A 25,931-nucleotide genomic window follows, 5' to 3' on the forward strand; every position below is an offset into this window, starting at 1 on the left:
AACAACCACCCTAGAGGGCTGTGAGAACATCCTATGATAATAAAACTGAGAAATAAAGGAAACTCTATGGGCTTACGTGTAGTAGGTGTTTTCTTGCTGTGTATGAATTCATAAAGAGATATCGTATATGCAATATTAGATCCTAAGGATTGTCATTCAAGCCATGGCTGATATCCTCTGCAGCCACAGATGCTGACAAAGGGTCAGCAAAGGATTATTACCAGTCTGGTTCCTTTCTTTGAAAGCCTTTTCCCCTACAATGTACAGTCCAGGAGCTACATAATCTGAAACATTTTCAGCCTTATCTGTTTTTCCCTTTTCTGCTGAGCTCTCGGTTATGCTTATGACATTAGTGTGACATGCAGATTGGGAATAGGCTGCTGAGCAGAGCTAATCAAGGAAGCCAGTAGAGATGTTGATCAGTTTGCCTGTTGATGGGGAAATATTCAAGAGAGATTCAATATTCAAGTGGTCATTCCCCTTCAGATGCTTAACTGCCTTGTTGTGAGTATGGTCCTAACCTTTATGGTGTGGGGACAGTTATATTTAGGGATTTTACTTAACAACAACCTTTCAGATTGATGCTGTAGGACATGGAAAAGACTTTTCGCCATCAGTAGGTCCACAAGTATGCTTTCCAGTGGCAGGAGTAATCTTTTAATCTGGCAAGAGGTCTAGACTAGAGGCACTCTGAAAGGAGGAAGAGGTCTCACTGCTTTCAGAATGTTTATAAAGCTCAGCATGAATAAGGAAGGGGGCTCTTCCCCCCAATGGGGTGAGCAATAGCAAGAGTCGACAGCACCCACAAATTGTGGCTGACTAAGGCCAGCTGGTGGGACGCGGGTGGCGCTGTGGGTAAAACCTCAGCGCCTAGGACTTGCCGATCGCATGGTCGGCGGTTCGAATCCCCGCGGCGGGGTGCGCTCCCGTCGTTCGGTCCCAGCGCCTGCCAACCTAGCAGTTCGAAAGCACCTCCGGGTGCAAGTAGATAAATAGGGACCGCTTACCAGCGGGAAGGTAAACGGCGTTCCGTGTGCTGCGCTGGCTTGCCAGATGCAGCTTTGTCACACTGGCCACGTGACCCGGAAGTGTCTCCAGACAGCGCTGGCTCCCGGCCTATAGAGTGAGATGAGCGCACAACCCTAGAGTCTGGCAAGACTGGCCCGTACGGGCAGGGGTACCTTTACCTTTACCTTTTTAAGGCCAGCTGGAAGTTATGGGCTCCTGTTCTCAGTTCATATAAAGCCAAGAATATTCTCATGTTTCTTCAGATAATGGGGAATGCTCCGCGTAAACCCATTGCCATCCATAAGTAAGCCCATGAGTCTACTCTGAGAATGACTTGCATTAACTCAGGGAATCTACTGATCACCTCCATAGACTTGTCGTCTCATCCTGTTCCCAAATGTTGTTGGCTTTTTCTAGGACAACAAAGCTAGTTACGTTTCCTAGTTTGTTACCCTTTTCCCCAGCCCCCCCTTGCTTGAGCTAGAATTGCACAGTTGTGCACTCCTCCTGTTCTTGTATATTCTCATCATGGAAAATATAATTTACGTGTGTTCCAAATGAGGAAAAGAGATGGAACTTTAGTTTAGGAATTGCATTTGTGGGTGCTCTCTTTTTTATTTGAAAAACTGTCAGAGATCTAGACCGTGGGGAGCTCCGAAAAATTAATAATTATAATTTGGACAGTAATTTAGTCTTTTTAATTTTAGTTTTTTATTTTAATTGGAGTATTATGATTGGATATATTAATTGGATGTTTTTTATTGGAAAATCAATAAAAATGATTTTTTTAAAAAAAAGAAAAACTGTCAGAATGCCCACGATTGCAGCTGAGCATTGGCAGTTGCTCCTTCTCAACTAGTAGAAAGTGGACAATAGCCTTGATGTTTGGTTCACAGGATTTCCATTAAAGCACACTTCTGCAGCAGGATGGAGAGATGGAAGCACAGCAGTCTGTCCTCATTGGCCTGGGATAAAATATGGCAACCGTTATTGTTGGTGTAATCATAGCAGGCAGAAGCAGGGAGGATGTATGTTGCAGTGTATACCTAGCAGGTGAGAAACACATTGGACAGTGAAACCAGCACTGATGTGCGGTAAATACTTAGTGTAGACAAGGCTAGAAAAATCCCAGAGTCTGACCATTGAAAAATTCAAAGCTGGAATTCAGCTTTTATTTTTTCGCTGTCTACAGTGCTGACTTGAAAACTTAGGTCCTGGTTCCAATGAGTTTGTTTGTTTGTAGTACTGAGCTCAGGATTGCGGTTTCTCAAGCAAAGGCCTGTGCTTGGTCTGAAATGGTTAAATACGCAACTTCAAGTTGATTGATCAGTTAACTTGACTTTAACTATTTAAAAAGTGCCTCTGACTAATTGAGCAGCAGATCTTTAGCATTATTCTTGATTAAAAGCCATGGGTGGTAGGCGCCTTCTTGAAGACATTTTCTTTTTCTCTCACTTGTGTGCAGGAGGCGATGAATGCTTCAGAGATGATGCCTGCTAGGACACATATGCATAATTTAAAATTTAGACATTCGCTTTCCCCCCCCCCCTTTAGAACTATTATTTTTATTATGGAAATTAACTCTGCAGAAGTCGGCTAAAGCTCCTGTAACATGCACTTCCTTCTCCTGATTTTTTTAAGTAGGCGTGATAGAAATACAACAGCTAAGTGCATAATTTTAATCAGAAGATAGCAGTAGCTTGCATTTATACTCCTAATCAAAAACAAAAAAACATGTTTCCATGAAGTGATTAAACTCTTAGCGGAAAAGTCGGAATGGGAAAAAACTATGGGGTAGGGATTTCAAAAATAATAATGAACTGGATTTGTGATGAGCCTAGTAACAACGAGAAAGCTTCCCTCAAGATTTTACTTTATCTCCTCAAGGTATTCGAAAGAGCAGGGAAACATTTTCTTTATTCCCCACTCCACACATTCAGTAGATTTTTTCTCTCTCTCCTTTGCCTCTTCAATTTACCCAAGTAACGTTTAAATGAAGTATGCTGTTTGCGCTGATCCCGTACCTAATGGTTTTGATCTAGCTATTTGGCCAAGAGAAAACTGGTTATCCAAAGAAACATGGCTACTTTACTGTGAAAGAATGAATCAGTTGTGTACAATGTGCAGCACACCTTAATAGAAATATATATATATATTCTGTTGAATGCAGTGGAGTGTTTCATTGTACTTATACAGTTTCTCCTGCCACTTTCTGGAGTGTTAAAGGCTCTTTCGGTGGCAGCTCTTATCTTTCCAGAGCAACTGTGAAGCATTCATTCTGTTGCCAAAGTGATGGGGGTTAGGCAACAACTGCGATGTTTTTTCCACGGACTTCCTTGCTCTGTCTAGCCCGGGCAATGTGCGGTTGTTGTTTTTAAAAAAACCCATCACTAAAGGGATGTCCCCTTGTAAGCTGATGGCTCTGTTTTCAGAGGCAAGGCATATAAAGCGTTCAGAGGAGCAAGCCAGAATCTCGGCGAAAGGGGACACTGCAGCCGTATGGATTCCTGCTCTAACTGTGCTGCTTGACTGTAAAATGACGGCCGTTTCTCTCACTTCCAGGAATCTCTTCTTCCTGGAAGGTGAGTGGCTGAGTTCACCCTACTGCCGAGATGCAGCCACACACACACACAGTCTGTATTCCTCTGCTGTTTCCAAGGAGTTGGCTGTGATAACACTCCAGGGTATCTTCAGCAAGCTAGAATAATGTAAGTTAAATGGGGAGCGGGGTGGCCGTGTGAAATAACTCCATGCTCTTTTCTGTTTTCGTTTACACTTGGCGCCATTTGGGGTGTGTCTGATGCCATGCAGAACAGTGCAGGAAGTGGCTCACTTTCGATGCAAGTAAATTGATCTCTAGAATTCCTTCATCGTCTGTGTCAGGGGGTGGGGGATAGAGTCTGTTCGAAATCAGAAATGCAACTGCAGGCGATCGGTTAGGGATGAGCAACCAAAGGGAAAAGATAAATGTAGTATGTGTTATAAAAGCAGCTGACAAGGCTGTTAAAGACACCCCCCTTTTTTCTTCCTCCACCCTCTGCTATTTAGTAACAGCCTAGGGAAGGGGTCAGAGCCATAATTCTCTGTGTGTTCTGGCAAGGAGCAGAAGAAATCCTTGGTTCGAGTCATTGCTGCTTAAATGTGCTCCGCTGCGAACTGTTTGCTGCTGGTGCCTATTTTGCTTAGCCGTATCACGGCTAACTTCTAATTAAACGATTAATATCCATATTGAGAGGTGTGTGGCTGCTTCTAGGCACTTGCAGAGATAGTCTTACTATGACGTAGACTCTCCTGTTTACCCACCTGAGGAATGACAGCCTTAAGGGAAAGGGTGAAATTCATTTTTTCAGGACCCAGAAAGTCTTGGCCTTGGGGCCCACCTGGGAGAAGAAAGCAACAACTTTTCCTTAAAGATAAAATGATCACAAGGCACCAGCCTTGCGTGCTGTGCCTGTGTTAAATTTGACTTCACCTGGTCGGAACAGTTTGTTTCCTTTATCTTGGCAGATCCTGGAATGTGCTAAGCTATGCGGGCATGAGAACAGCAGCTAGCATTCAAACTCTGAAGAAAATCACCTGTCTCTGTACTAAAGCCTCTCTGATGAGAATGTCTCCAGACTTGCTTCCTGTCTTTTAGAACTTGCTTTTTTCCTAAGTAGATAAGAGTGCTTCCAAACAACAGGGGCACTAGACAGGAATTGGGGTGAGTGGACAGTGCCTTGCAGAAAAGACGTTCAGGGGGCTGGCATTGCTACAGTATTTTCATTGCAGTCATTATGCTGCCTGTACCATAGCTGTCAAGCGTCCCTTATTTGGCGGGACAGTCCCTTATCCCAGCACCATGTCCCGCTGCTGTCCCTTATTGATGATGTCCCTTTAATAAGCTACTGAAGGTAATGGGGTCCTTTCTATGTCCAGCTGTCCTTTGTCAACAACAAATTGTTGCTGTTTTTTGTGTTGAATATATGCTATATGGTAATTTATGGACCTAATAGGTCCATGCAACAAAATATGTTGCATGCAACAAAATATGTATTTTATCAAAGTAATTGTTGATCCCTTATTTTGGCTGCTGATCCCTTATTTTCGAGGCTGTTGGCCCCTTATTTTCAAATCTGTAAGTTGACAGCTATGGCCTGTACTGATCCTGCTTCTCTAAATGCAGTACCAATGAACAACAGGGAAGTTGTTCTTATTTTCATCTGAATAAATAGAAAAGCAAAAGTACTCATGTTGACCCGTAAGAAAAAAAGCCGACATTAGGAGACAATACCTTTGTACTGAGCAAACTTTCAGGTTCCACAGAACCCTTCACCAGGCTAGAGGGAAGAGCTTGGCTGATGTTTAAGTAATGGCTTGAGTCTGTATTTTAAGTCAAAGGGTTGTATCCAGAGCTGTTAGTCCGCTCGTGCAAGTTTCCTTGTGAAAGCAGAGGTCTGTTTTCCAGTGTTGCATTTGTTGTTGTTGTTTAGTCGTTTAGTCGTGTCCGACTCTTCGTGACCCCATGGACCAGAGCACGCCAGACACTCCTGTCTTCCACTGCCTCCCGCAGTTTGGTCAAACTCATGCTGGTTGCTTCGAGAACACTGTCCAGCCATCTCGTTCTCTGTCGTCCCCTTCTCCTTGTGCCCTCCATCTTTTCCAATATCAGGGTCTTTTCCAGGGAGTCTTCTCTTGTCATGAGGTGGCCAAAGTATTGGAGCCTCAGCTTCAGGATCTGTCCTTCCAGTGAGCACTCAGGGCTGATTTCCTTCAGAATGGAGAGGTTTGATTTGCTTGCAGTCCATGGGACTCTCAAGAGTCTCCTCCAGCACCATAATTCAAAAGCATCAATTCTTTGGCGATCAGCCTTCTTTATGGTCCAGCTCTCACTTCCATATATCACTACTGGGAGAACCATAGCTTTTACTATACGGACCTTTGTTGGCAAGGTGATGTCTCTGCTTTTTAAGATGCTGTCTAGGTTTGTGTTGCATATTAGGGGTAAACCCACGTGGCAGGTCCGCCGATGTAACGATTGCGCAAGAGCTTGCACTAGCACAGGTGTACAAATTGCACTTAAAAATACAAGCTGTTCGTTTTTTGGAACCTCTTGCGCAAGATAACTCACTAATGGAACAGGTTCATTGCTAAGTTTCTTTAACTTCACGCTACATTGGATACAACCCACGGTCTTAAGTTGCAGCATGGAAGGGAGACAGCAGACATTCAATGGCCATCATTGCTACACAAGGCCCCAGTGGCATCAAGTGGCAAGGAGTGCCAATTTCCAGCTTTGCCTGGTTTGCCAGCTGCTGCTGTTCAGCCTGGCTACACTTCTGCGTACTCTAGTAACCTCCTGTCTTGACAGCTGTAACGCTTCTTTCTCGTGCGGAGGGATTTTCTCGTATGGAGGAGCGTGGACTCCTGTGAGCCCCCACCTGCATTCTGAAATAGTAGAACTGAGACAGATTTTGTCACATTGGTGAGATTTAAGCCCAAGACATTCCTTCCAGTCTCTTCAAAAACCTTCAGCGAGAAACAGTGATAAATGCAGTTTACCAAGCTACTGTCAATTAGCATTCCATGGTTTCTGCTCTGCTTCCCTGCAGCTTTCTACAATGGACTGGTTAAGTTGTAATTATCCTGGATTGCTAAACTGCAGTTTAGCACAGGGGTGGGGAACTGAACGTGGCTGGCAAGCTAAATCCTTCCTGCATACACACCTGTGGGCCAACTTTGACAGGTGGACAGCTCTGCCTACCTGTCAACCTCCTGGCATCATTATGACCTCCTGGGACAGCTTCAAAAGGGCTTGCTTTAATTAGCTGCTAATTAGCTACAAATAGACAATATGGGACTCCACCAGATCAGCAAAGCCCTGCTTGGAAAAGAACAGTCCAGAGTTCCCTTGAAGCCCCCAGTGGTTTTGAGATTATTCCTTTGGAACCATTCCCTTCTCTCCCCCACATAAGTTATCAAGTATGGAGGAAGGTTGATGTGGTTTGGAGAAAATGGCTTTGGGGGCTAAATTGGGACCTACACTGGGCCTAATGACACACTGACAGGCTGGAGATTCCTTAGCAAGTCAGCGACAAACATTGGGTCTCCCATTTTATGTTAGCTTTGGCGTAGTTAGTTATCCTGGTTTATTTAGTTTAAATGAACAAAGTTTATTTAAGAGGGGCCCCCCCCAATGCATGCAAAAGGAGGTAGGCTGCAATCCTATAGCAAGCCAGGAATGTTGTATCCAAAAGGAGCAACATCGTCCCTTGCCTTCATTTGGCTTCGTTATAAAACATAAAGATGATCATGCCCCATCTTAAACTGAGTCTTTAGATTAAGCACACTTGACTCCTTTAAATTGGTGGAGCTGCAGGCAGATACACCAGTGCAAATATTTAATATGGGTGTGTAAAGTGCACTGATGTATCTTGTTGAGTGATTCTGTCCCTCCATAGTCATGTTAAGTCACTAAACAAGTAGTTTTTTTTATCGATAGGTTGTGTTTTCAGTATACAGTGTACAATGATTTTTTTTAAAAAACGGGATAATGTGTGGAATATAACATGGCACTAAGGAGATTGTTGTGTCAGTTCAAGCAATTGACCCACTGAAATTAATAAACATGACTAAGTTAAGCCCATTAATTGCAGTGGGTCTACTCTGAGTAAAACTTAGTTGAATTCCTCTCTTAAGTAAGATTGGATTGAATCCAATGAAGTTCTTCTCAGAGAAGACTTGTTGAAATGAATATACCAAACTTAGCCATGTCCATAAATTCCATTGGTCCTACTCTGATGGTGTTTCCTGCTCTGATGGTGTTTCCTGCTTGGCAGGGGGTTGGACTCGATGGCCCTTGTGGTCTTTTCCAACTCTATGATTCTATGATTCTATTCTATGATTCTACTTAGAGCATGACTGTTGTTGAATACAACCCACACCCTTTCCAAAACAATAAATGAGGTGGGCTTAGGGAGGATGGGTTCTTATTAATGGAAGAAATGGAAACTGCACACTAAAAAACAACAAGAGTACACATTTGGATAATTTAGTTGGGCTAGCTTCTCTAAAAGGGCAAGCTGTCAGACTCTAAAAAAAAGTAAAATGCAAGATTCTGCGAACTGATTCATGTTCTTCCCCATAAATAGATAAAGAGAACGAACTAAGCAAGTGCTTTTGGTGCCTGCTTTCTTCCTCTTGGAGGCAACAGCAAACAACACAGGAATCCATACGTGAAGAATGTATTTGAAATCAGTTCACTGTAGTATTGTTATCTTGAGCCTGGATTCCGTAATCATTCATATATATATATCAGCTATTCCATGGGACTTCATGTTGGAACTGTTCTGTATGACACATTTCTGTATTCATATTGCGTATTATTTGCACAACAACAAAGCTACGTATATCCCGGCTTTTATTTAAGGTGATTCAAATTTTAAATGGGGATCCCTTTATCCTGTAATTGCCATGTAATGAGATATTTGCACTTCTTTGATGATTCCCAAGTGCTGCTGCATATATTGGTTACAAGCATTCGGGTAGCTTAGAGGCTGCAGGCTTATTTTGACAATGCATGTTACACATGTTAAACCAGTATCGTCATTCTGAAAACATTTATGAATTCAGTCTTACAAATACAAGAAGGCTGCTTTATGTATGTAATAGAACTGGTTCTATCAGTATCTGACATCTCTCTTCTGAAATGCTGGTCGGATGTTCACTGTATCTGGGTCTACACTGATAATCATCTGATCATCATAAACTATTCGGTGCAAGAACAGGGCACTTATTATATACATGGTTGGGATTTGTTGGGATTCCTCCTGCTAGGTTTTCATTCAGTCAGAGCACCAATGGAATTTTTTTCATTCAGATTTTGTAGGCTGCAAAATCTAGACTTTACTCAAACTCATCAGGAGAGTTTCCTTTCCTCTGTGCCCATCTTCAGTCCTAAGCACAGGAAAAATATTTCTTGATTTCTTGAAACGAGGCTTACCTGTGCTCTCTGCTTCTTTTTGTTCCCCAAAGGTAGTGGAGATTCCTCTTTGGAAAAGGAGTTCACCTCCACGATTGTGGGCCCTACTGTGAGCACACCAAACAGCCAACATTCCTCCCCAAGCCGCTCCCTTAGTGGTAAGTATGTCATTTTCTGATTCCTGTAGTTTATGTCCAAAAGGTGTTGGGCCCAAGCTGTGATCAAGGCAGAGACCACCTTTGAAATCCTCCAAAAAGGTCTGCACAAAGATAATCACATCAGCGAAGAATTTCCCTTTTGGATGAGGCCCTGGCAAAGAGGCAGCTTTTATACAGCAGCCTTGGATTATCTGAACTTTCTGCCTAGTATTCTCTCCTGCTCAGATTTTTAGTCTGAGAGATTTAAAAGTCACTGTTTGGTTCCTGACACATTTATCGACAAAGAAGGCATTTCCTCTCATAGTGAGTGAATGACTGGAAATTGTGGTTGCTGGGAAAGCACCAGTGGTGCTAGATCATGTGAGCAAAGAGTTGGAGAGGCGGGAGAGGACTCTATATTCAGATGGTGTTGGAAAAAGATTTGTTTGCATTGATGCATTCTAATTTGGCATATTCTGCAACCACCAGCATTTCCTGCTGAAATTATCAACTGGGCTTTCCTTTTTTTCTTTTTTGAGAATTTTGCTGAAAAGTATGACCACCATGTTGCAGAGTTAATGTATGGGAAAGATTAGCGTTCTCAGACTTGACTTCTGACTATTGTCTCTCACCTGATAATACCACTTTGTGTTAGACAGCTATATGGTAAAGGTAGAGGGACCCCTGACCATTAGGTCCAGTTGTGACCGACTCTGGGGTTGCGGCGCTCATCTCGCTTTATTGGCCAAGGGCTTCCGGGTCATGTGACCAGCATGACTAAGCCGCTTCTGGCGAACCAGAGCAGCGCACGGAAATGCCGTTTACCTTCCCGCTGGAGCGGTACCTCTTTATCTACTTGCACTTTGATGTGCTTTCAAACTGCTAGGTTGGCAGGAGCAGGGACCAAGCAATGGGAGCTCACCCCGTCGTGGGGATTCGAACCGCTGACCTTCTGATCAGCAAGTCCTAGGCTCTGTGGTTTAGACCACAGCGCCACTCGCGTTCCGTTAGATAGCTATAACATCCTCTTAATTCTTTATCTGAAATCATGGGTGGTTTATATTACAGTCCAGTTGGTTTATAAAACCAATTACAGTTGGCTTATAAAAACCAACAATTAAATCCAGTTTTAGTCATTTAGAAAGGAACGTTCAAATGTCCATGTTAACACGTCCGCTGCGTTAAAATTTAGTTGATCCCCTGGAAAAGCATCATCACACTTGTTCAGTGTAACAGGAGGAGAACCCAGTGTATGGTTTGAACAAATAGGAAATGAGTATCTTCCCCTTTAAAAGGGAGACGCTGCCTGATACCGTTGCTTCTGATCGGTCTTGATTTCACAGCTGGTTCAGCCAGCAAGCTCATGCCCCAGTGGAGCAGAAATATTACATAACCTGTTTTGCCAACCCAACCAGACTCTGCCTTCCTTCTGTAAGGAAAGTTGCAGAACAAAAGCCAGCCCTCCATTTGCTGTGGGGGAGAGAGAGAAAGAAACACTCATCCCCAGGGGAGCGAAAAAACATCAAAGTTCAACCAGCATCAATATACCCAAGCAGCTCCTGCCACAGCGAGCAGGTTTTCACTTCATATTTGCGCACAGAGGTGTCGGCTTGCAGCTGGATCTCCAATATGTATAAACAGGAGTGTATGCCTAACCTAAGTAAGCTGGCTTCTATTAATGTAATTAATGCCAAGATATTCTAGGAGCACAGGTAAATTCTCTGCACTAGCCTCCTGCCATGGCTGCCAGCCATAGCTGTGTGTGCAAGGCCTTCGAGTTGCTACCTTCAGTTTGTATAGCATGAATAGGTGGCAACTAGATAAGGGAGGAAACAGCAGAGATGCGGGCAATGACCTACATTCTTAACTATTCCAGCACTCTGTGGAATGCCACAAATCAAACACTCTTTAAGAATGAACATGGTAACTGCCGCCTTAATTCTAGGTGCCATTTCTTTTCTTTTTTAACATTTTTTTATTAGTTTTCCAATATACAGTCATACCTCGGGTTGAATGTGCTTCAGGCTGAGCGCTTTCGGGTTGCACTCTGCGGCAACCCAGAAGTAACGGAGCATGTTACTTCCGGGTTTCGCCGCATGCGCAGACGCTCGAAATGACATCACGCACATGCGCGGAAGCAGCAAAATGCGACCCGCGCACGTGCAGATGTGCAGACACGTCTTATGTTCTATTCAGGATGCGAACAGGGCTCCGGAACGGATCCCCTTCGCATCCCGAGGTACCACCGTACTTCCAATAATAGCCACATTATAACAATAACAATTAATTCCCAAGTTATTCAATTCTCAAACTGCCAGTCAACTTCCAATTAATACATTTTCGTTAAAATCGGCTCCCTGCATGATGGTTTGGGTGCATTTCCGATCTTACATCACTGTGTTCCATAATCGTAATTAATGTCAGTTATAATAATAATTCCTTAGTCAACAGCTGTATAATTAACGATTTCCATTCGTAATGTTACAATATATATAAACTTATAAAGCTTCAAGTGAGGAAACTCAAACTATTATCTTTATTCTGCCCTGCGTGTGAAAAAAATCTAGGTGACATTTCATGGAGAGTCTGAAGGGATTATATCAGCTGTCTAGCCTTCCCCAACCTAGCGCCCTCCGTATGTTTTGGACTTCAGCTTCCATCATGCTGTGGGGATATGCCGATTAGGATTGATGCGGGTTGGAGTCCAAAACATCTGAAGGGCGTCAGGTTGGGAAAGGCTGGTTCATATTGTTTCCTTATCCCAAAACACATGAGCATAGCTAAAAGTGCTATCCTTTGTGGGAGGCAAACCAAATATGATTGGAGTACCTTTGTTCACGTGCCTGCTGTGTTTATATACGAAGCAGGTGGTGCTGGGCTTTTTAATTTTAAGAAAAGAAGGATGCACAGGTGAGAGAACTAAACCTTCTCCCTCCCTTTATCTGCCTATGCTTTGCTGTTATGGGCATTTTGCTCCCAGCCTAGTCTCAAGCTGGATTGGGAGAAAATTACCTGAAGCAAAAAACAGAACAAGGGAGGGGTAAGGGTTCAGCTTCCCTTTTCATTTTTAGGCTCTCCGCCTTCCGCTGTATTAATAGGTGGTCCTGATGCATGTGTAGCAAGCGTGTGCAAGTTATGGTGGACAACACTGCGCTACATGGACCAATGGACTGAACTGGTATAAGGCAGCTTCCTCCTGTTTTCCCATTGCAGCGGAATGCTGCTTGGAAGAGAACGCAGTGGGACTTAGGAGTTGGGAGGAGATTCGCATACGAGAGTCCTTCTTTTCAGTACACTCCTTGGAATGATGTAACCTGGCCATGGACCAAAGGTTCAGGAGTGTTTATTCAGCAAGGCCTCGCAAACAGCATTCCTTCTGCGGCAGAGGCTGCTCCATGTGTCCGTCGGTCGAAACAGGAAGTCCTCGTTTTTCAAGCTTTACATTCCATTAGCTGCTTCAGGGGGAAGCCCTGCACTAGATGCTCCCTGCTTTCCAAGTTGCGAGCTTGCCCTGTCTCTGGCTTGGAAAGGGCCAGATTTTAAATATTTGATTGCCCATTTTTGCACCTTGAAATCGGACAAGTGTCCATTGTTACACCAGCTGATGTGGTTAATAATAATAATAATAATAATTTATTATTTATACCCCGCCCATCTGGCTGGGTTTCCCCAGCCACTGGTTGGATTTACAGGACAGCTGTGTGTTCCCCTAGCAAAGAGCTCTTCTTGCTAATGTCATAGCTTTCTTGCGCATTCTTAACTGAACCTTTTGGAAACCAGACCCTGGGTTTAGGACTCTTGACCTACTGTCTATAGAAAAGCTGCCACAACATTCTTGCAGGGTGCTGGCAGAAAAATCCCTGAGTCTTAGAAGGCTGCTCTTCAGACTGTTTTCTTGCCTGTATTTTCAGAGTGGAACATCCTTTCTACCTGGCCGGGGATCTAGTGGAGGAGGAGAGGCCTGCTCCCCTCCCCCATGTGATGAGCGCTACATTATTTGGAGCACTGGGGATTGTATTTGATTTTTACACCTTTTGATACTCTAGAACAGCCATCCCCAAACTCAGCCCTCTGGATGTTTTGGGACTACAACTCCCATCATCCCAAACTAACAGGACCAGTGGTCAGGGATGATGGGAATTGTAGTCCCAAAGCATCTGGAGCACTGAGTCTGGGGATGCCTGCTCTAGAACATAAGAAGAACCCTACTGTTGCCCTACACCAACTGGCAGTTTAAAAAGTAATCATAGTAGTTCGCTTAGCTGATGTGTTTAATGCTCATTTATAGCCCTGGCCTCCATGAATTTTGTCTAATCCCTTTTTAAAGTTCCTTCTAAACTAGTGGCTTATTTATATTATTTATTACATTTATATGTCACATTTCTCTTTCAAGAAGCTCAGGGTGGTGCACATGGTTCTCCTCCCCATTTCATCCTGACAGCAACTCAGTGAGGTAGGTTAGGGTAATAGATAGTGACTGGTCCAAAGTCACCCAGTGAACTTAATGGCTGAGTGGGGATTCAAACCCTGCTCTATCAGGTCCTAGTTCAATACTTTAACCGTTACACCACACTGGCTCTCTTGTAACACTGAATCCCATATGTTGATGGTGCACTTTCTGAGTAAATACTCCATTGGTTTGTGCTGAATTTGCTCCCAATCAGTGTCAAGGGATGATCTAAAATAGTGGGAAAGAGGGATAAATCTTCCCACACACACTCATCATACATAATTTTAGAAATTTCTATCATTCTCCCCACCCACCTGGCCTTAGATGCTAGTAGGATCTATTAATAATTATTGATGGTTATTTTTTAGAAGTCTCTTTTCACTCTCCTAGACCATAACAACTTTTTTTAAAAAAAAGTTAACTGTTTACAAATACTTGTCACAAACCTGTACGTGCTTTGTTTTTTTTTGTTTTGTTTTTACATCTTCCCCCTCCATAGCAAATTCTATCAAGGTGGAAATGTACAGTGATGAAGAATCAAGCCGGCTGCTGTCGCATGACGACCGGCTCATTGAAAAAGAGGACAGCGTGATTGTGGAGGATTCTCTCTCTGAGCCACTCGGCTACTGTGACGGGACAGGGCAGGAGCCACACTCCCCTGGCGGCATCCGGCTACCCAATGGCAAGCTGAAATGTGATATCTGTGGGATGGTGTGCATTGGCCCGAACGTACTGATGGTGCACAAGCGCAGCCACACCGGTGAGCAGGCATGGCTGCTGGTAACCGTAAGGGCTGATGCATGAGCTTTGCACTTGTATAGTGCTTTAAGTCTCAATGGTCTAAAAGTTCTATGTGTCACGCTCAGGCTCTTTAGCCTAATAAGGCTCTGAACTGCTTTATAGCTCTTTCCTTACAAGACTGGGTGTTAGATCAATCCAGGTGCATTCAGAGTACTTCACACATCCACATGTCATGCTAAACCATGGTTTTCTGCAAGATGCATGAGCTGGAAGCACTCATGCTTGCTCCTGAACAGCTCCATGGAGGACTTAGGGGGACAGTGTTAAATGAAATAATTGTGCTAGCACAAGGATTGGCACTAGCAGAATGGGACTTCCTCCCTCTCCACTTCCAGAGAGTTGGAGGATTCCCCAGAGTGGATTTAGGAAGTGGTGGGGGGGAGCAGAGGGGAAGATAGTTCTGCTGCACAATGAGAAATCCTTGCCCCAATGGAACTGTCCACTTAGGTTAAAAAAAAGTAAAGGACCTCTGGACAGTTAAGCCCAGTCAAAGATGAATATGGGGTTGTGGTGCTCATCTCACTTTCAGGCCGAGGGAGCCAGCGTTTGCCCACAGACAGCTTTCCGGGTCATGTGGCCAGCATGACTAAACCACTTCTGGCGCAACGGGACACTGTCATGGAAACCAGAGCGCATAGAAATGCTGTTTACCTTCCCACCACAGTGGTACCTATTTCTCTACTTGCACTGGTGTGCTTTTGAACTGCTAGGTTGGCAGGAGCTGGGACCGAGCAACGGGAGCTCACCCCATCACGGGGATTTGAACCGCCAACCTTCTGATCGGCAAGCCCAAGAGGCTCCGTGGTTTAGGCCACAGCGCCACCTGCACCATTTAACACTACACTGAATACAACCCCGAGTCTGTTTGCTTCCTTTAAACTCAGTTTATCAGCATGTTTGAACTGGGGGTCATGGTTCATCAGTGAAAGCAAGGATCGAGGCTAACCTTTCTGGATACTCATCCCAATGCGCTCTTCTTCTTCTTCCTAGGTGAGAGGCCGTTCCATTGCAATCAGTGCGGTGCCTCCTTCACCCAAAAGGGCAACCTCCTGCGCCACATCAAGCTGCACTCGGGCGAGAAGCCTTTCAAATGTCCCTTCTGTAACTATGCCTGTCGGAGGAGAGACGCACTCACGGGGCACCTCCGAACACACTCAGGTGGGTCACGAGGCACTTCTGCTCTAGTTCAGTTTTATGGGTATTTTCTTTTCTTTATTGTCCCATTGTTTTATGTACAGTGTTTAGAAATGTATATAATTAAGCAGCACCATATTTTTCACTCCATAAGACGCACCTAAAAAAAGGTTCTTTAAAGGGAGCGCTGAGCAGAGCCTGTATGCATCCCAGGCTCTGCTCAGCGCTCCCTTTCACGAGCCATGCGGAGCGTGTGTGCGGCGCTCGCAGGCTTTTCCCCAAGGAGGGAGAAGCCCCCAAGAGCCGCACACACGCTCCGTGCGGTTCTTTAAAGGGAGCACAGCTATCCCTGGCTTTTGCGGGAGGTGGGGGAAGGGACAGAGCGTGCGACACGCTCTGTCCCTTCCCCCGGCTCCCGCAAAAGCCAGCGATAGTTGCGCAAAGCCTCCGCAGGGCAGCGGGATGAAGGCTCCCCATGCCCTGTGGAGGCTTTGCGCGGCTAAGCCAGAAGCTAGAACAGCAAGAGGGAGCGTGGCGCAACGCTCCCTCTCACTGTTCTGGCTTCTGGGATAGCTGCGCAGCCTGCATTGGCTCCATAAGACGCACACACATTTACCCTTACTTTTTAGGAGGGGAAAAGTGCGTCTTATAGAGCGAAAAATACAGTATATAAATTTCTTAGACAAAAAATAAATAGTTATAGCAAGGTAGGCCTTGGTGGGTTGGTAGAACAATCTCTTGCTCTTTGCCCTCGGCCCAAACCTCTGCTAGTTGGAGTCACCTCTTCTTAAAGGGAGGTAGACCACAGTGACCACCCATGTCAAGCTTCAGGGAATCTGACCCCTCCCCCGGTGGCAGCCAAAAAGCAGCTAAAAAAGAATAGTTCTTACCATGTAATTTATTCAGTATTCACAGAGAGAGACGAAGGAATGCAGTCTCTATTAAATAACGGCGTTGCTCCGAGTAAATTCCAACCCCTTCCATCTCTCCTATTCTACGTCATCCCTGCGCCGGCTAATTTGAGTTTTCTGCCTATGAGCTTTCTGTTCTACTACTCTCAGTACCTGGAGAGGGGGGCTTTCCAAAGACACTGAGCCTGTCAGCTGTCGCTCCCCTGGTACTGCTTCTTCCTGCTGTTCCTCTCCTAATATTTCCCAGCTTTTCCACTCTGCAGCCTCTGAACTATGTGCTTCTGCAAACCACTGTTCTAAATCTATACTGTCCTCCTGTTCTTGGGAAGGTTCTGGAGAAGGTGGGGGTAGCCCCCACCATTCCTTCTCAGTCCAGCCCCTGGCAACCCACAGCCATCCAACCATTCCCTGTGTTCCATCACCTCCAGTGCCTCCCTTCTAATCTGGATCCACCCATTCATGATTTCTTTCTCTCTGACAGATGTTATTTACTTGTTACATCTGTATCCCACCCTTCCTTCAACTCTGAAGGTGGAACTGTCTTGACATCATTCTCTGCTGTTTAGGAACATTCCCGTCTTTCAGGTTCTTCTCTAACTGACCCTGGAAATCTTCGTATTGTTGACTCCGCATTATCTTAACGGCAGTTTTATCAAGCTTTACCTGTTGGTCCTAGTAATCTCTTAGATTGAGCCTACTGTGTCCTTAATCCTATGGATTAACATGACCTCATGTTGCACCTGAATAAAACCTCAATTGCAGCAATTAAAGTTCAGCTGAAGATCTGTATAAGTTCTCAAAGTAGTGACTTATATAAAAGGGGGCGGGGAATGAATATCTAAACAAAATTCTTAAACTTAGAATCTACTTCATTAGGAAAGGAATTACATTGAAAATAAAACTTAGCGTATTTTGGCATAGCATATTTATGCAAATCTATGGTTCAGCCACACCTGGAATGCTGGGCATGTAATTCTGGACACCACACCTCAAGAGGGATATTTTTAAAAATGAGAAATTAAATTTAAAAGCAACCAAAATGATCAAGGCACTGGAGCAACTCCTTTATAAGAAAAAGGTTACACTGTTTGGGACTTTCTAGCTTAGAAAAAAGACATGGGGTAGGGAAGCAAATGAGGAGATTGCTCAGTTGGTAGCGTATGAGATCTCAGGGTCGTGGGTTTGAGCCCCACACTGGGCAAAAAGTTTCCTTCATTGCAGGGGGTTGGACTAGATGACCCTTACGGTCCCTTCCAACTCTACAATTCTAGGAAAGTAGTGATGGCTGCCAGCTTGGATGGATTTAAAAGGAGAATAAGACTATCAGTGGCTACTAGTCATGACAGGGGTTATATTTCCTTCCGTATCAGAGTAGTATTCCTCTGTTACTACAATCTAGTCCTGCTTGCAATTTTTTCCATAGGCATCTGGTTGGCCATTATGGGAAAGAGATTGCTGGATCATTTAGACCAGGGGTCAGCAAACTTTTTCAGCAGGGGGCCAGTCCACTGTCCCTCAGACCTTGTGGGGGGCTGGACTATATTTTGAAGGGGAAAAAATGAACGAATTCCTATGCCCCACAAAGAACCCAGAGATGCGTTTTAAATAAAAGGACACATTCTACTCATGTAAAAACACACTGATTCCCGGACTGTCTGTGGGCCGGATTGAGAAGGTGGTTGGGCCGCATCCGGCCCCCGGGCCTTAGTTTGCCTACCCATGATTTAGACCTTTGGGCTGCTTTTATTCTCTTATCTTGCACTGCTGGATCCAATTCCTTGCTGGCTTTCTGTGGGCTACTGGTTTGTCAATAGGGTGCCTTATTTGTGTAGAGATGTGTAGGATTTGTGTGGACGGTTGGCATGAAGATGGACTGGTGAGTTTGTCATCAGCCTCTTAACCCACGATACTTGTGATGTGGCTCTTTAAATTTAGCCTAAGGTTTTTTACTGTAGCAGTTGGCGTGGCGTGAGCGGGGGGGGCAGAGGGGGCAGGAAAGAGAGAGGGAAATCTGTCCACCTGCTGAGCATATATTATTTTCTCTTAGCTTCTATTTCTGCAGTGCTTTGGGGCTTTTTAACACAAACAAAATTCTTCTCTCACGCGCTGAACTTCCCTCCCTGAAAAAAAAGTTTCTTTTTGCATTATTTAGGAAGCCCTGATTAGCTATTTTGTTAGCAAAGGAGATCAGCATGTTGTCGTCGTCCCCCCCGCCCTCCGCCAAGCATGCAAGGAAGTTGAGGGATGCCGTGGCATCACGACAGCTCTCTTCACAGATCACTGTGCATTGCTGGGATGCTGCTGTTCTGTGCCTCGAGGCCTCTGGCCTTCCTGAAGAGTCCTTCAGTCTGGAGCAATCAAAATCAGTTGTCACTTCCCCCAACCAGCTTCCGCTTGGGTGGTTCCTGGCGACAGTTCGCAGTGGCGACAGCTCCTCTGATTCAGACCCTTCGGGGGGGGCAGTAGGTATCCATGGTGCTTAGTACGGACTCAGAACTATTTTGCACGTATCGTTTTTTGAGACCGGGAGAGAACTTGCAGTTTGGGGGATTCGCTCAGTCGCAAAACAAAAGGTGTTGGCATTTGCCACCGAGTGAGACGCTGCCTCTGCAAAGAGCACTTTCGGGGTCATCGTATGCCGGAGCATCAGAAAATACCCTGAAGGGCCAGCCAGATGGATTGTGGGAGCTGACATGAAACGTCAGCTAAGTCAAGGTCCTGCCTTCAGAGGAAGACTGCCTCACCTGATAAAGAACCAGGCTGTAATCTTTAGCCGCCACAACCCTGCTGAAAAGTTAGTTAACACAGAAGAGTTTTGTCATCTGAGATTCCAGATAGGTTTGGGGAAATATCTCTGTTCAGCCCCCGTAGACCAGATGCTCAGGAATTTTCTTAGAACAACCTTCTTAAATACAAGCAATGGGCCATCATGGAAGAGCTAAGCCTTAGCAGCTAAGGTGGTATCCCATCCTACCTATCTGCTTCCATTTCTCTCTTTCCCTCAATCCTAATTAGGTGGCAAACCTGTGTCTGGCCTATACCACTTGTGACTGCTGCTCCTCAGGCCAAATGCTAGACTTGTCCCTGACATGCTTGTTTTCTGTGTGCAGGGAATGTCTTTGTACTGAGGTATCTCAATGAGCCCTAAGCCAACCTGAAGTATACTTGTTAGGGGATGCTACAACTGCTTGCTAACTTCCTGTACCCAATTGTACCATTTTTTCAGACACTGAAATGAAATACCCCAGAGTGCAGAAGTAGGTAGGATTGTCATTTGACTTCCTTTTTTATCCTTTTGTACGTGTCTCTTTCCCACTCCCCATATATTTAAAATTGTGCTTGTCCCAAAAGGCTCAGGGTGGAAAACTGTATCTAAGGCCTAACAAGACAAGTGTACCCTTGTTCCCAAGGCTTATAGTATAAAACTGTGTTTCACTGAGATTCCCTGCTAGTCAAAGGGCAAACCTAAGCCCAGAAGAAGGCTAAACACCAGCAGCTGGTTAGCTGAACTACTACAATTGCTGTTATTCAGTATATAGTTAAAAAGGTAAAGGACCCCTGGACGGTTATGTCCAGTCAAAGGCACCTGTCAGATGGCAAAGGTGGTTGCTCAGGAGTAACCAGGCAGGACTCCGACCTGTCTTTTACAGGTTTTATTTAGGTGCAAAACTATTTATAGTGCAGAACCCCAAAGTTCATGTCTGCCTCAATCGCTAGCAGAATCCGGGAGTGCTTGTTTCCTGGACCTTCCCCAGCATAAAAGTCTTGTTACGCCCAGCCTTTTCCTTCCCTCTTTGCGCTTTAGACTTCTGTGCAGGGTGGGCGACGGAATGGGCGTGCTTCCCTCCTGGCCGGCTTTGCCAGGAGCAGTGTTGCTCCCACCAGCATCCTCTGGTCCTTTCACCTCTTCCCCACTGGAGGTGGGGTTCTCCTCATCACCGGAAGAAGAACTGCTTTGCAAGATTTTCGGAGGTTTCCTGTAACACAACTGCCCCTCTGTTTCCCGCCCCTGTTCTGATGGCAGTTCCCTGACAGCAACTATGGGGTGCAACGCTCATCTCACTTCAGGCTGAGGGAGCCGGCGTTTGTCCACAGACAGCTTTCCGGGTCATTTGGCCACCATGACTAAATCACTTCTGATGCAACGGAACACCGTGACGAGTGCCAGAGCACACAAAAACACTGTTTACCTTCCTGCTGCAGCGGTACCTAGTTAACTTGCTTTGGAACTGGGACCAGGGACACGGGTGGCTCTGTGGTCTAAACCACTGAGCCTCTTGGGCTTGCCAAGCGGAATGTCGGCGTTGGAATCCATGCGATGGGGTGAGCGCCCATTGCTCTTTCCCAGCTTCTGCCAACCTAGCAGTTCACAAGTATATGAGCACCAGTAGATAAATAGGTACCGCTGTGACGGGAAGGTAAACGGCGTTTCTGTGCACTCTGGCACTCGTGCACCAGTAGCGGTTTCATCATGACCCGGAAAGCTGTCTGTGGACAAATGCCTGTTCCCTCGGCCTGAAAAGCAAAATGAGCACCGCAACCCCATAGTCACCTAACCGTCCAGGGGTCCTTTACCTTTTTAATTCAGTATACACATGACATTTAGCTATTATGGCTGTTCTCTAAGGGTCCCTAGGGATTTTAGTGCCATGGCTAGAGATCAGAGAGAAAGAACTACGGGCACTTCCCCATGTGCACACAAAATTACAATTCTCAATTCCACCACAATTTTGGTGGAAGCATTTTTTTTTCTTTTTTGGAAATGCTTTAAGCAAATTTAGAATGTGAGTCAGTAGCAGGGATGGGGGGGGGCAAAGGCTGCTGGATCAGACCAATGACCTATCTAGACTAGCATCCTGGTGGCCAATGGGTGCCTCCAGGAAGCACTCAAGCAAGGCCTGAGCACAACAGCACCCTTCTCAACTGCAATTGGTAGACTAGCAACTGGTACTCAGAGGCATTCAGCAACAGTGAAGGTGGAACACAGCCATCATGACTAGTAACCATTGATCGCTTTATCCTCCATGAATTTGTCTAATCCTCTTTTAAAGCCCCACCATATCGTGTGCTGCTGATGTGTAGCGTGCAATATATCTGCCAACTTTGCAGTGTTGTGTGCATGTGGCAGCCCCAGAACATAGCTTAAATTAGGGCCTCCTTATACCATTTAGAGGGACGCAGGTGGCGCTGTGGGTTAAACCACAGAGCCTAGGACTTGCCGATCAGAAGGTCGCGGTTCGAATCCCCGCGACAGGGTGAGCTCCTGTTGCTCGGTCCCTGCTCCTGCCAACCCAGCAGTTCGAAAGCACGTCAAAGTGCAAGTAGATAAATAGGTACCACTCCGGTGGGAAGGTAAACGGTGTTACCGTGCGCTGCTCTGGTTCGCCAGAAGCAGCTTAGTCATGCTGGCCACATGACCTGGAAGCTGTGTGCTGGCTCCCTTGGCCTATAGAGCGGGATGAGCGCCGCAACCCCAGAGTCGGCCACGACTGGACCTAATGATCAGGGGTCCTTTACCTTTTATGCCATTTAATCATGCACTAATTGAGTTGGATAACCCATGCATTCTTTCATCAAACCACTGAAAATTAACGTTTACATTGCCATAGGTAGTTTGTGTAACGGAACCCTATCCTGAACCTTCTTAGCTTTTCAGAGAAGTTGTTTCTAGCTTACCTACCCTTTTAATTATTGCAGAGTCTGGAAAGCGTATTGCTATCTCCGGTGTACCTTGATGTTCTTGTTATCCTTATCACTGGTTCATCCCTTCAACTCCTGCTAAGATGTTGATATCCCCAGGCAGGGAAATCTGCAGGAGAACAGTTTTGCATTATGTAACAAAGAGGAATAGATACATGTACAGATGCCAGTATATGTTGGCTTGAATTTCTAGTTCCCCCCTGACAGTTTTGGGCAGCGTATTATACCTAAAAACTCAAAACTCAAAATGGCAAATCAAAAGACAAGGCATAGCTGTTAAATCCTGCCTTTCCAACTTAGGGGTTCCCACTGAAAGCCTGCTCAGATTAGAAAGCGTTACTGTAGGGCTTTTGAAAGACCTATGAAAGTCCACAGTGGGAGTATTCTAGATCAAGGGCAGCCTATGCCAAGAATGCTGTGTCCTTGTAGAATGAAATTACTGCACAGAAGGTATATGGAAGAGCCTGCTCTCAGTTGATCTCAAGGGAATGTAAGAGAGTAAAGGGAAGAGTAGGTCTCTTTGGTAAGCTGGGCTGAAGCCATTAAGCCTCCAGAGGCAACAGCTTCGTAATTACTTGCACAGCTTTTGTCCTGAGAGCTAGAGAGAGGAGTCTATAGCCTGGGCTTCTATAATCTGCACCCCAGAAATCCAGAGCCTGTGCCGAAAACAATTTAAATTCTGTGCTTTGCACGATTTATGCAAAATCATGTTGTACAGTCATACCTCGGGTTGAAGTAGTTTCAGGTTAAGCATTTTCGGGTTGTGCTCCGCGGTGACACGGAAGTAACGGAGCGCGTTACTTCCGGGTTTCGCTGCATGCACAGATGCTCAAAATGACGTCGTGTGCATGCACGGAAGCGGCGAATCGTGACACGCACAGACACGGGTTGTGTTCACTTCAGGATGCGAATGGGGCTCCGGAATTGATCCCGTTCGCATCCATAGGTACCTCTGTACAATATATTCAGGCCATGAGGGCAAAGACTGAAGTGAGACTACATCTGAGGTCTAAAGGATTCAAGTGGGCACAGTATATACTAATGCACACATGCCTCCCCAGCCCCCGGAAAGCCTGGCCCAGAAATTTCATGTAGGCATCTGAGATGCTGCTTACATGTTTCTAGGTTTGCTTAAGCAAAAAGAAAAGGCAGCTTCAGACTCCAGTGCAGACAGCCATCTTTATGTCTCCACTGTCTTTAGCGACATTGTAGTTTTTGTAGATCTTTACTTAATCTGTGCCCGCATAGAACTTGAATCCCTGCTTTGTTCCTTTTGGTTTGTGTCCTACCTGGCTGTGAAAATAAGCTTGAGTGTGTGTGAATAGGCGATGCCTTGTGAAATAAGGAGAAGAGGAGAAGGGTATCCCAGTGGTCTGGAGGTGAGGGTTCACTGGCATGTATAAAGTTCCATGTAGCATAACAGAGTGTGTAAAATAAGCAGATGTATGTAAAAGTGATTAATTTGCATGCTTTGTGCAGGGCACAGAATTGCGCTTTCTTGACTCAGCATTTTATTTACCTTAGCACAGAATATTCTCTGAAGTGCATGGAGCATGCATAGCCTCAGGCATGGCTCAAACCCCATGTGCTCTCAACCAGCATGAGTTGATGCTGTGCATATAAACCAGCTCAGCTGACAGCATGTGCAGCTATCAAGCAGCTTAAAAAGGTAAATGAGCCAGTATGCAAGGCACAGCTGATACCATTCTTCACTTTCTGCAGTGTCACCCTTTTCTTGTTCCTAGAGTTATGTCGGAGTCGGATACGTTTGGTCTTAACACTGTTTTGGTTGCTTAAGCTCCCTTCCCCTGAAAATTGATCTTAAAATCAAACTAATCCCCCCCCCCCTTTTACTTACTTACAAACCTCTCTTTTAAAGCAATGGATATGTTCCTACCATTTAAAAAAAAAAACACTTTTATGCTTGAATATCTCTGTGTGTGCTTATTTATCATTGGTATATGCCAAGTCCTCCAACAGAAAACAGAAGTGAACACTGAAAATTTCAGAACATAGCTGAAGACAGGGTGGTGAAGATACAGTGGACGCTCGGGTTGTGAATGTGATCCGTGCGGGAGGCACGTTTGCAACGCATCTGCGCACACACGGGTCGCAATTTGGTGCTTCTGCACATGTGCAAAGTGCAATTTAGTGAGCGCCAAAATCCGGAAATAACCCATTCTGGTACTTCCAGGTTTGGCGCAGTGCGCAACCTGAAAACTCGCAACCTGAAGCGTCTGTGACCCGAGGTATGACTGTACTGAATTCTCAGGACCTTGCAGGGTACACTCCTGAGTTTGACCCGTGCCACTATAACTCACTGGTCTCCAAAGCCTGGCTAGTAACCTCAGCCATGATAGAAATGCTCTAATGGAGGCTCCTCTAGCACTGTTGTTTTGTGGTGAGATAGGGGCGGTTATGTGTCTTACACCACATCAGGATATTGGCACATCTTGTTCTCTACTGGCTGGCCATAACTTCCCAAGGTTTCAGAAGGGTATCCTTCTCAGGCCTGCCCTCTTGAACCTGGGATCTTCTGCATGCAGATCATATGCTCTGCCACTGAGCCATCAACAGCCCTTTCCCAAATCTGTGTGCACATTGGCACCTCTGCCGAAGATCCTGATATTGGCTAGAGAATACCGAGGAAAGTTAGGGCAGTACGGTCTGCTCTAAGAGGAGAAAAATGCTTAAGAGTGTGATAAATATTGACAGAAACTCGCCTGCAGTTCCCTGCACAAATGGTCAGTTTAGAAGGACCCTCAAGAATTCGACCTAGTTGTCTCCAGAAGCATGCTTTTTCCAAGGCCTGGCCTTCTGTTTCATTAGTGTAATTTCTGCGCCACCAGCCCTCCGTATATCACGGCAGAGAATGATGATAAGCAGCTGTTGACGGATAAAATGTGCCAAATCCTAACATTTGTTTGTAATATCAAAGAAAATTAAGGCTGTGCAGAAGGGCAGATTGTTAATACGAGGCAGAGAGGGTATATGAGTGAAATGACAGTGTCCTCATCAGCGTTTGGATTTTACGGCTGTAAAAATAGCCTGTCCCACCTGGGAAAGGGGAGCAAGGAATATCTTTCTTCTCCCCACCCCACCCCTTAACCTGACATGTGTGTTTCATGCTGTTCCCCTGGGTGAGGCAGTTGCTTTCATCTTTGAAGATCTGCCTCCAAAAAAGTGAGGATTTATAAACCAGATCAAACGCATCACATCAGTTAGAAATAGATCAGAAGCTGCATCTACACGTGGGATCACTAGGATGACTCTTCCCCCATGGGGCTACCTCTCTTCGGTACACAACTCTCCTTTCTTTCTTTCTTTCTTTCTCTCTCTCTCTCCAACCCAGTAAACAAATGCATTTGGAATTTGCATTCAGCAGACCCAAATCTACAGAATTTTCTCTTCTCTCACCTCCCCTCCTCCCCAGGATATTTGGAGAGCAGACTGTCAGAATTTAGTTCCCTGTTTTTATATATGCAATTTAAAGATTGAAAGGGTCTTCTTGCCCATAGAGGAAATGCAGTTTTAAGCGAAGCACAACTTAACAGCACAACTTAAATGAGAAAGTACTCTTTTGATTAGGTATGACAATGGGCTTCCTTTAAAACAAACAGCACCGGGGGTTGTGTGTGTAGCTCAGAAATAGATGCACGGCTGGCCAGGATTGTGTTACGGAGTCAGTGGCTCTTCCAAATAGGGACCCTATAGATGGGATGCAGGTGGCGCTGTGGATTAAACCACAGAGCCTAGGACTTGCCGATCAGAAGGTCGGCAGTTCGAATCCCTGTGACGGGGTGAACTCCCATTGCTCGGTCCCTGCTCCT

General features: G+C 45.3%; 1 protein-coding gene and 1 long non-coding RNA gene across 10 annotated transcripts in view; one reads left to right on the forward strand and one right to left on the reverse strand.

The window, feature by feature from the left end:
- IKZF4 (IKAROS family zinc finger 4) overlaps positions 1-25,931 on the forward strand; it is a 71,378-nt gene that overhangs the window by 27,721 nt on the left and 17,726 nt on the right. For 5 of the 9 annotated variants that reach the window (XM_053375289.1, XM_053375284.1, XM_053375281.1 and 2 more), the window contains 3 exons: positions 9,022-9,126; positions 14,055-14,315; positions 15,347-15,514. In XM_053375289.1, the coding sequence (XP_053231264.1) occupies positions 14,075-14,315; positions 15,347-15,514 (409 nt within the window). In that variant the 5' untranslated portion in view covers positions 9,022-9,126; positions 14,055-14,074. Of the gene's footprint in view, positions 1-1,936; positions 2,062-3,570; positions 3,717-9,021; positions 9,127-14,054; positions 14,316-15,346; positions 15,515-25,931 lie in introns of those variants that run through there. The other 4 variants (XM_053375286.1, XM_053375290.1, XM_053375288.1 and 1 more) reach the window with 3 other exon arrangements.
- LOC128407215 (uncharacterized) lies at positions 1,806-5,059 on the reverse strand. The gene is made up of 2 exons (XR_008328738.1): positions 4,312-5,059; positions 1,806-1,973 (listed from the first exon to the last, which is right to left on the reverse strand). It is a non-coding gene; the product is annotated as an uncharacterized LOC128407215 (long non-coding RNA).

Source organism: Podarcis raffonei, chromosome 2, assembly GCF_027172205.1.
Source record: "Podarcis raffonei isolate rPodRaf1 chromosome 2, rPodRaf1.pri, whole genome shotgun sequence".
Taxonomy (NCBI): Eukaryota; Metazoa; Chordata; class Lepidosauria; order Squamata; family Lacertidae; genus Podarcis; species Podarcis raffonei.